The sequence below is a fragment of the Pyrgilauda ruficollis genome, unplaced genomic scaffold (genome assembly GCF_017590135.1).
Source record: "Pyrgilauda ruficollis isolate IOZ18807 unplaced genomic scaffold, ASM1759013v1 scaffold77, whole genome shotgun sequence".
Classification (NCBI taxonomy): domain Eukaryota; kingdom Metazoa; phylum Chordata; class Aves; order Passeriformes; family Passeridae; genus Pyrgilauda; species Pyrgilauda ruficollis.
In genome coordinates this window covers 2,899,514-2,911,204 of record NW_024529599.1, presented here as the reverse complement: position 1 = coordinate 2,911,204, position 11,691 = coordinate 2,899,514, and the positions used below count along the sequence as shown (strand labels likewise).

The following is an 11,691-nucleotide window of genomic DNA, read 5'->3' as shown; positions in this document are numbered from 1 at the left end:
CAGCACGAATCACACCTGTTTATCACACTAGGAAGCACATTCCTACACCCGCCCGCCATTCCCCACACGCAGCCGCCCCGGCCCTGGGCCGTGAGGGGAGCTGCAGGCCGGGGAAGGGCCCTGCGGCCCAGACAGGCCCCGCTGCACCCGCGCTTCCTCACTGCAGGACACAAGACAGCACCACACAGGCACGCTGCTGCTCTCAGGGCAGGAAAAAGGGAAGTTTATTTTCTGACTCCCAACATTTATAGATTTCTGAAGGTGACGGTGGATTGGAGGGTGAAAGTGCCGCTCTCCGATGGCGCTGGACAAACCAACGGTCTGTCAGGTTTCTGCTCTTCCATAAAAAAATGCAAAACAATAAGGTGTTTACAGAAAGTCCGTGAGAAAGTTTGCTGCAAGAATGCGAACATCAGAAGGCTTAGAAAATCTTAAAAAATCAGGGCGACCGTGCTTCTGTTTGGTGGTGCTGCTGCTGCTGCTGTTTGTTTGCCTTGTTATACATACAGATACATATACACATAAATAGTAAAGAACTGTTATTCCTTTTCCCACATCTTTCCCTGAAAGCCCCATCATTTCAAAGCTATAATAATTCAGAGGGAACGGGGTCACATTTTCCATTCCAAGGGAGGTTTCTGCCTTCCTTGGTGGACACCTGTCCTTTAAACCACAACAAAATGTTAAGTAGCACAAATACTGCTAAGGAGTAACAAACCCCTGATTTTTGCCAGACATATTTGAAACAGAAAATAGTTTAATGCATAAAAAACTAGCATAATGTAGTGAAGCTGTAATTATTTTAATATAATTTTAATTATCATGTCTATGTTTCTGCAGTAGAACATGGTAAGTGTTGTCTTGAGAAATCACTGGAAGTTAAAAAATTATTACTGAGTTAAATACCATGATTTAATTAATTAGCCTGATGGAAAAGTAAGATAGTCACTTGAATTTTCCTTGGAAAAGCCACTTAACAGACAAAGTTCTAAATAAAAGGAAGGTATTAAAAAAAAGGAAAACAAACCACGCAGAGGAATAGTAAATTCATAATTTCTACTGAGTGAGAATTGTCAAACTTCTTGTCAATAGCTGTAAAATGTCTTATATGGAGAAATATTTCAGGACATTAAAGACAAGGCAGGATATTTGGCCCTATGTCTTTGCATTCAATACATTATTTATGTCAGCTTTATTTTCCAGTAAGCCTTTCTTCTCTATATTCTGTGGGCTACAGGGTTACACAGAAGTCAGGAACTCTGGTGAGACTGGAGTTTTTGTGCAGTTGTGAGATATGTCTGTCACTGCTTTGTTTGATGTTATGCTGGACTCCACTTTTAGTCTTTGTTCTTGAACCCAGCTGCTGCATACTTTGATATTGTGATGTATTGACCAAAGTAAAAATACTTGCAAAATAAAGATTTGCATTGAATGCACCATCTTTCTATCTCTGCCTGTTGCAGGAAGTAAAACCCTTTACTTCCTGCATCTTCTTTTACCCTGTAAAGCCTTGATTATCTTCTCTTGGTCTTGGTGTCTCTTTAGAAAAGATTCCTTGCAAGTGCAGGTAGTGCTTCTCTGTTGCCAAAGTGCTCTCTGTAATATCACATTTTCTCATTTAAATACTTTCTCAGTGTTCTGCTCTTTTATGCTTGCAGCTGTTTTAAAGCACCTTAGCTAAAGCTTTTTGAAGTAAAATACACACAATGCCCCTTATGAGCCTTTCTGACTTTGTCTCTCACAATCCCTAATAATTTTCTTGGAATGCATACATCTTCCTTTGGCAGTTGCAGATGGGGTTGTAGAGTGGCTCTCAGTAAACAAGGGTGCATTTTAAACAATCAGCAGAGTGCCTGTGAAATCATTGCACTGCATTATTATAGCTTATCTTTCTACTTCCATGGTCTGTAGTCTTCACATGGATTTATTTCATCTGTGCTTGCACACAGCTTTGATGGTGCTGTGTACCCTGCCCTGCTTAGACTCGCCATAAAGCCTCATACTTAAAGGATAATGGTCATGATGGGGGAAGTATAAAAGGCAATAAACAGCTTTTGCAGGTGGTTAAACACACTGAAGCAAATCTGAGGCATTGGAAAACCCCAAAAGCTGTTTATTGTAAGCACAACAACACATCAGCTGTGTTCAACAAGCCACAACATTAAATAAAAGCTTTTGCCTTGCCTTGCGAGCTCTGGGAGGTTTTGTCCACCAAACAGATCTTTGCTTCTCATTTTTAATGCTTTGGGTGGCTTTCTTTGTCTCACATATGGTTTAACAGGAGATGGTTCCTGAGTAATTGCTTGGGATAAAAGCAGCAAAATGTCGTTTTTCAAATCTCTGTGGAGGTTCTTGATGACAGTCCTCTCCTCCTCTCCAGCCCCACAAGAATCCCCCTTTATCCCCAGCTTATTTTTCCCCTCTTGCTACTACTTCAATTTCCCATTTCATAATTTATTTTATTGGTTTGGTTTTTATTTTGTTTTGGTTAGGTTTTTTTCTATTCAATGGTGTCATGGCCTCCACTTTCCCCAGCACACTTCACAGAGTTTTCCTAACAAGAATGCCTGAGGCTGGAACATTCAGCCACTTCAAGGGAGAGGTTAGAAGACAAGTATTATGAGTCACAACATTTGTAATGCCAGGGAGTCTCTGTTCCACAAATAGCACTGCTTTGGTAATGATGAGCTATCTAAAACCAAACAGCCTTTTTTAGCAATTACAATTTACTAAACTTCGTGATCTTCAAGAGTATTGTCTTTAAAACAGGATGAGATGTCCAGTGGAGCGACATTTGATAAATTTGTGCAGATTCTTGTGGGTGTTCCTATCAAATGCAGTGAATAAAGCTGCATTCATTATTTTCCAGCCCCAATTTCCTGGCAGTTATAGTAGTAGATACCATGGCTGTTTGTGTGAGTCAGACTTCAGTTACCTGCTGACACAAACTGCATGGCAGATAAATATGTCACAGGCCAATAACCCTCACAGAAGACTGTAATTTTCTATGGGTGTCTGACAGTGATTGATAGAGACGAGGACTCCACGTTTCGCATGCATGAAGCTGATTTATTGATTACAAAGCTCAGTATACATACCTTTTCAGCTATAACTGAAAATAGCACGAACCACAACATTTATGTCTTCTAGTGACATTGCTTAATCATAACTTTGCACAGACTCACGCCGGCACTCACAGTCCTGCATGATTTCTCAAAAAAAAAACATACCACACACACCGTTGTCTCTTGCTTCCTCCTTCAGGGTTCTGCCTTGACTTGCAAGGGCTTGCAGCCTGCTGGGCTTAGCACATCCCCTTCAGTCACGAGTTGAGCTCAGTCTTGCTCTCCAGCTGTATTCCGATAGATGTAAGTTGAAGCAAACTTACAGCCTAATGAACGAGTATTTAATATTTTGCAGTGGTTTCACATAGACAACACTTTTGCTGTTTATTGCTGAAAATTGCAGCACAGTCTTTCTCATTTATAAATTAGACCTTGAGGCAGTGTTTTCCATGAAGGCAAAATTGCTTCCTCCTTCAGGGTTCTGCCTTGACTTGCAAGGGCTTGCAGCCTGCTGGGCTTAGCACATCCCCTTCAGTCACGAGTTGAGCTCAGTCTTGCTCTCCAGCTGTATTCCGATAGATGTAAATTGAAGCAAACTTGCAGTCTAATGAAAGAGTATTTAATATTTTGCAGTGGTTTCACATAGACAACACTTTTGCTGTTTATTGCTGAAAATTGCAGCACAGTCTTTCTCATTTATAAATTAGACCTTGAGGCAGTGTTTTCCATGAAGGCAAAATATGAAAGGAATAATCTAAGTTCGGTAACCAGCTGAGACTGAAGCTGTATGCTGTGAAACAGAATTAATAGATAAAGTGATCAGAAAAAAATGTGGTTGGTAATTCCAGTTAGAAGTTGGCTGAGGTATTTTTTTTCTTTCATCTTGTCCTTTAATAATTTCTACAAGAGCAATGTTTTCAGGAAACTGGTATTTACTCATTTATACATGGAAGAACATCACATCAGCATTATAAAAACCCTGTGTACATTACATTCTTGTCTCAGATAAACACAAATCCAGCATAATTCTGGATTTGCACTAGTATTACTGAAACACAAATTTATCCTTGAATGTCTTTATCCACTGTGCCCTGTTAAGGTTATCTAGGGCAAATCCTGAACCACTAAAATCATAGCTCAGCGGGGAGAGGGGCATTCCTTACCCTCATGGAGGAGGAAACAGGACATTCCTGGCACAGCAGCTCAGTGGGAAAATGCAAGAACTGCCTGTAGATATGGGCAGGGCTTGTGCTGACTCCTTGGGAAGGCAAATCAGAGCAGGCATGGGTGTGATAAGGAAAAACACACCCAGGAAAAATATGCTGCATCTGCAGTTGCTGGGATACACCCAGGGTGACTGCTCTGCTCATCGTGGGTTGTGCTGTGCCTTTCCAGGGAGGGCAGAGGAGATGTCACATCCTGAAAGAGGAAGAGTACAACTGACTGCTTCCTGGGAAGGTAGAAAGTCCTCAGGTATCACTTGAAAACATGCCAAAGATTTTAGGTGTCACATTCAGAATGGGAGTTAAAGCTAATGACAGAAAACGTATTTTAGGAAACTCATTTTTCTCTGAAAGGGATACGAGCTGTTCCCATTTCAGGCTGGGAAAGAAGCTCTCAGAGACTGATTTGGATTGTTTCTCACAAAGGTTGATAATCAAACGTTGTTCTCTATTTACTCTTCTCTTTTTGGGCTCTCCAATGAATATGAAGTAAACAACATCCTTAGGTAGCTTTTGATATTTATTTGTACTTTCAAATACAGTCAGAATAATACAGAGAAAAGATTTGTAGAAATAAAATAGGATGCTTATTCTTCTAAGTTTTCAATAATTTTGATTTAAGCAAGACTGGTTTTTTAAATAGTTTTTTGGGGGTTTTTTTGCCAAACACGTTACATTTTTCATTCATGAATTTCACCTGTGGATTATATATAACTAAAAGAATGTTTTCCTGATGGGCATTCAGTGAAGCCAGATGCTTTTAGTGGGAGTTCTTGGGTTGAAATAGATTTGGTGGAGTTTTTTCCCCTTATTTTACTTTCCATCAAAATATTTGTTGCTCATTACAATTAAAAACATAAAGTCTGTTGTTTTCTGCACTATAAGGATAAGTGTCACAGTAAAGACTAATTAAAGAGAAACAAAGCTATTCCTCTTTTTTTTTTTTTTTTTTTTTTGGTTGTTGTGGTTGGTTTTGGTTTGTTGGGTTTTTTTTCTTTTTCATCTGAAACATAAAGCCATTCCCATTACAGAATTTTCAGAGGAAACTTTGCAAGACTCCTGGGACCATATTTTCAACATAGTTCCATACCTAATGAAGATTTACAAATGTTTTGAATCCCATTTTCAACAACAGAACTTAGTGCCAGGATATGTCTTTGCCTTTCAAAAATCACTTCAAGTGTTTGTTTGCATCTCAAGGACTGAATTAGTTTTAAAACTCTGACTATTAAACTTCTGTCAAGTAACTGATCACTTAGGGCAGTATTGTCCTCCACTAGATTAAATGGACTTCTAATACTGTATCTTCATCTGAATAGATTTTCTTGTCATCCAGAGTTAGTATGAAATATACTGCATTTTGTATTTGCTGCATGAAAGGAAGATTGATTTATTTCAGGTACTTTATAGGCTATTTTATTATTCACATCAAGATCTCATCTATTCCCTCTGCATTCATATTTTATAGTACTTTAACTGATTGAGTTGGTTTGACTCAACACTTTGATGGCACCTTTGCCATGGAGGCTGCACACACATAATACAAATCATTTACTTGATTCTTTTCAAAACTATTTACCTTGCCCTTGGGTTATTTTATAAGCTACTGGCCTTTTGGTTCTGACCAGACTAACTAGTAGGCAAAGGCAGGTAAAACACAAGTCCCCAGGGGTAAAATCCTTACTTACTCACTTATATCATCATATTTGCAGTGCTGTAAAATACAATTGTTTCCATTCTAATGCAGCAAAGACTTCAGAATTTAGCCCTGAATTTGTCTACTTTCCAAAGCACCTCCTGGTCCTTTTTTTTTTTCTATCTGGACTGCCAGGTTTCATCCCCACTGAAATCACATGAACAATACTGATTCTCACCCCGTCTTAATTTCCTCATTTTGTGACATAGGAAGGCAAGATATGTTTTTATTCCCAAAACTTTGGTTTTCCTGCAATATCTGAGGTAACTGTGATGGTGAGGCAGAAGCAGAGCCTGAAACTCTGCTCCCACAAACAGATATTCTGAATTGTCCTTCCTCAGTTTGAAACAATTTAGAACTCTACTGTTCTGATTAGCCAGAAGCCCTTAATAAACTAATTGAGAATGGGGCCTGGATATCAATTCTCAAAAAAAAAAAAAAAAAAAAAAAAAAAAAAAGGTTTAAAAATTTTTTTAAAAAAATTTTTAGAGAAAATATCAAATAGCAAAGTAAGTTTGGGTATATTTTAAGATTTCTTCCCCTTTATCTGTTTTGTTTTCTGTTCTCCATGTTCCTGCATCATAATGCAGGAAAAGGCACTGAAGAGTTTTGTCTAGCCTGGGGATTATCACAGGATTTGGTCCTTCTGGCCAAAGTAAACTTCCTACTGCTTTCACAATTGAGAATGTGTTTCTGATTGGGATTATGGCTCATTCAGAACCTTCAATAAATTTACACTCAATGTATGTTTGTGGTTGCTCCCATACATAAACTTTAGGATTCCAATACAATTGCAAAACTCTGGCTTAAATATATTCCTATAGTAGGTCATAGTCATGCAACCCCTGAAGCAAAGCTTTTTAATGGCAGAGTTGCAGAGAAAAAAACATCAGAAAGGCAAATCCATAATTTTTCATTAGGAGGAGGAACACCTGTCCTGCACGTGTGTAAAGTCCTGCTCAGTGAATCTGATTTATTGCGCTGTAATTCTAAGGTCCTATAAAAAGAAACACTGGAGGAATTCTCTAATAGAAATTACTACTATTCTCAAAGGTATCATCAGCTAATAAAGAAATCACATTATTAACCTAAATTTCAAGGTAAAATTTATATATCTCTGGTTTAAAGATTTTAAAATTGTTAATTCACATACTTTGTTGTAGGTTGACTTAGTAATGGCAAGGAACTCTTCTCCAAACTGTTACTTTATAATTCTTCTTCTAGTTCAGGTTTCCTCTTTCAGCTTGTTTCTGTGTTTTGTTGTGATTTGTTGTGATCTAATGGCTAGCATACATTCTTCAGCCAAAATCTTTACATCACAAGAATGAAAAACTGATAGTGACTATGGGGCTTTTAAATGTTACCTTTCTTTACAAATCCTATTTTACGTTTCATCCTCTGGCTTCACTTCAGTTTACAAACATGGCAAGATTGTTTTAAATCTCAGAGAAAGGTAAAATAAAGTGTCCAAATAATGGGTTATAAGTGGATAACCTATTTCTCTTTGGCTGGAAAGCTTTCAATGTCTGGCTTTGGCAAACAAAGGCCTTTTTGAAATGGTGTTTGGGCAGTGACTGAACCCACGTGGAGGTTGTATTTACAGCACAGCAGTTGTCAAATAACAGTCAAAGTAATTTGGGCATCACAGGAAATAACAGGAGTGATTCTAGTGCTTTCTGTGAAAACCTTTAAACTCCCATTTCATTAAAAATTCCACTCTGCAGCTGGTAGCAGAGATTTACTGGGTTTCACCATCTGTGCAGATTAATGTTTCCTAAAGGAGAATGAATGCAGCAGATGAGATGGTTGGCTTTTCAGATCACACAAAACCCCAAAGTACAATCTCTTTCCTGACTCTTGCATCTTACACCTGTTTCCTTTTAATCACATGACTGAATTGTTTAGGAGAAACAATTCCAGCTTTCCTCAAAGCTGATTGATTTGAAGATTGCAGATCACCAAGATTCTCGTGAGCTGGTAGCTGTGGAGAATTGGTGATTTTTATTGAGTAGATTTTTTTACAGATTGGTTGAACACCTTTTTTAGATGTTATTATGCTCATATCCAAGAAAAATGTCTTCACCCAACAAGCACAGTGATTTAAAGGCATTCCAGTGTGTGCTCCTGGCTGGATTAGCAGTGACAACCAATATGGGGAAGCTCAGTTGCCTCCAACCCACACCCCTGTTGTTTTCAGTCTCATCTCTTTCTTTTTGACTGGCCATAACTAATCTTTCCAGGTGATTGAGCATGTGATTCATTTAAATTGTGTTTATAAATCAATCCTATGTCACTACATATCATACAGTGTTACAATTTTAAATTACATTAGCTTCACCACACATCAAACACCAAAATTAATTCTTGGCAGTGATTACTGTATTAGGATTCATAAGTAAAATTAATAGAATTTTTGGGTTTGTCAGGAAATGGGGTGATTAATTTGACTATTTCTTGAGGGCAAGAAAGGAAAGCACAGTACCTGCTTGCCAAACCTGGGTTTCCTGATAAATATTCCTGGTTATTTCCCTGAAATACAGGACATTTTACTCTGTTCTGATGGCTAATATCAGACATGGTGCTGAGGGAAGGCAAATCCATGGCATGGTGGGCTTAGCAGCCTTCTGGAGAGGAGAAGGCAACAAGGGCTGGGACAAGGAGTGGGGCAGCTGCCAGAGCGTCAGGGACTGCCAGAGCATCCTGTTCCTAAAAAAGACACTTGGCCCTGCGTAAGGAACAGCAACAGCACAGGGTGTTAACATCCCCATGGATTTAACACTAAAAAAGCCCAGCACCCCAGAAACCACTTGCTAACACAAACATGAAAATGGGTAATTAAACTCACTGGCAACATTGGTCCTTGCTCTCGCTTGCCTTTTCTTTTATTGAAACCCAGCTGTTCTCTGACTGTTGCCAGGGGGAACCAGAAGTAACATTCAAGGTCATCAATGAAAAGCAAGCCTTTGTCCCCTGGATATTTCCCACTCTCTTGGAAACTTGCATCCTAGAATAAATTCCTTTAAAACAACGAATTTTGGTCAAGTGTAGCACTTGGGTTTGTTGTTTTTTAATTTCCATTCACTGCACTTCTTTGGTCAGTCCATTACTGCTCCTGCATGTTCATTGTAAGGCATAATATCCCAAAGAGCTCCTGGTTCAAGGAATGACTCAGAAATGTGTCACAGTGTCACCAAGGCTGCTCTGTCCTCCTTTGGGACAGACTGGTGACACCAGACTGCACATGCCCAGCACCAGCGAGCTGTGGAACAAGCAACTCTCCTCTATCTGTGTGTATTCTACCTGAGCAGCTGCAAGTCTGTTCATTCTGGTATTTTGAACACGTTGAAATTATCTTTTCCCCTTTCTGGTGATTCATTCACAGAGTTTTCTGCCAAGGAAATAGTTTATAGAATTCATTAAAGCACTTTCAGAGGTAAAAAGTCAGAGTACCATGGGAAGATAGGGGAAAAGTCCATTCTTCTAAATGGGAATTTTGTGGTGATTCATCGTGCAGTTTTACTTTATACGATTTTCAAATGGTTAGCAATTTTCTGTATGGTTTAAATTGGGTTTTATTATGTTTGTTGATTTGGTTTTTGGTGTTTGTTTTTTGTTTTGCTTTGTTTTGTTTTGTTAACCTGCATTTGTCCATTGCTTGGTTTACACTTTTTGTGTAAATAAGCTGCCTGATTGTGAACTAGACAGAAATTAATATTTTCAAATATGTTAGGTGTTGTCTGTGAGCTCCCCTTGCATTTTTATTTTGTCAGCTTTTCAAACCAATATTTTTCTCTAGAAAGATGCTAGTTAAGAAATGAGTATCTGGGAACAGAGGAACCAAATTACAGCTTTGCTTAGGTGAACATAACTGCTTTTGATGCAAGTGGGAGTTTCCCTTGTTTATCTGCTGTGTAATTTGAAAAACTGCATTTTACATCTAATTTGACCCAGGTTTTCCTACACCATATTTGTAAGATAGAGGGAACAAGCACGGCAGACATCAAAGTGTTTATACCCCAGCCTGAGAGTATAAACTTTGAAGAGTTTTGCAGCCAGAGACCTAGAGGTGAAGAGAGCTGTCAGCTCTACCTCAGAGGAAATTTTCTGTCCCAGGCTCATTTCAGCTTTTCCAGAGGTTCCCAGTTGGTATCTAAAGGCACTGAAGTGTTTTAGGCTGGGTTATGGAAGGTGCAAATGACAGTATTTACTTATTTTACAAGCAGATTATGTTGATGGTGAAGTATTAATTACTTACAGTGTAGTGGGTAGATTTTAAAATTTACCAAGATGGCTTTGAAGCTTCTCCATGGAAGTCTCCTCGATGGATAAATGTCAGCTCCTTCTTAGAAGAACAGTTGTCACTCTCACAGTATTCCAGGAGCTGGTGTGACAGGTGACAGGAGAGGCAGCTGGACTGGATCTGGGGCTGGAGCTGGGATATAGCTGTAGGATGATTCCTGCTGGAATGGGTGAGGAAGGGTGGAACCTGCACACAGGTGGAGCAGGAGCTAAGAAGGATACACAAAACCAGGCATCCCACAGCAAGAGCACAAGATGGATGGGGTTATCATCCTTTATGGGATAAACACTGTCATTTTGTTTGTGCTGTGTGCATATTCATGAAGGCTCTCAGTGCTGAGGATGGGAAGGTGCCTGTGTGGTTCCCAGTCTATCACAGACATTCCTGTGAAGTACAGAGTAGCTTCATGGACCAGTACAGAAATTCAGGGTGTAGACTTAATTGGAACAATGTTTATGCTTCACTGCCGGAGTCAAGGCTGCTCCTCTCTCTTGCTTCATCTCCCCTCCTTTCTTCCTTTCACAGCCCAAACACTTGCAGAGGATTTCAAGTTAATTCACATCCTGCAGAGAGTAAATGGCAGAAACTGTTTCTTACAGTTCTGCATTAGGACTGACTTCTGTAAGTTTTGCAAGGAAAATATTATTCCATCAGGAGAGATGTATTCCTTTGGAATGGAGTTGCCCTTTGTTACCTGTGAGGCAGCATTTCCCTGATGGGCCTCATCTTCCACTCCCACCTGGGTGAGGTGGATGTTTGTACCTGTCAAAATGCACTTGGTTCATGCTGTGAAAAATAATTAGTTGGACAATGGAGCTGCTTTGAATTTACATGTGTGACTCATCCCACAACCCTTCCTGTGTTTGTGGGCTTGGGCCTTGGATTTGGGAAATGATTGATAAATATTCTTCTAAACACCTATGATTTCAGAACAATGAATCTTGCTGAAATGTCAGCACTTGTGAAATTGGCAATTTGTTTTCTAGGAAATTAAAAGAATGAGCAGCTTTTGATAGTCAGGGCAGCAACATCTATGTGCACTTGAAATCGCTGAAAAATACTTTCATACTCTGTTCTACTGTGCTCATGGTTCCCACACACATGTTCCCACACACACTGGTAATATCTCTTTGAAGAATTAATCCTCTGGGTAGATTTTGAAAGGGTGGGTCCAGCATTAATATAAACTCCATTAACACTAGCATATTTTGATTTGCAGAAGTAATGATGGTGATAATGGTGTATGTAGGGCCAAAACCACCTTCTTTCCTCCCTTATACAGATTATTGCATTTATTTCAATGCATTTTTCAAATGAATAATGAAACACCAGGACACAACCCAGAAATACCATTATCTATGAATAAAGTGCTGTGCTTTAGCACTACAGATGAGTAGAAGTGAAATG

At 39.2% G+C, this 11,691-nt stretch overlaps 1 protein-coding gene across 1 annotated transcript in view; it reads left to right on the top strand.

The window, feature by feature from the left end:
- The first annotated feature begins 298 nt into the window (after positions 1–298).
- CA10 (carbonic anhydrase 10) overlaps positions 299–11,691 on the top strand; it is a 98,241-nt gene continuing 86,848 nt past the window's right edge. The window contains exon 1 of the mRNA XM_041486503.1: positions 299–319. Within this exon, the coding sequence (XP_041342437.1) occupies positions 299–319 (21 nt within the window). The remainder of the gene's footprint in view (positions 320–11,691) is intronic.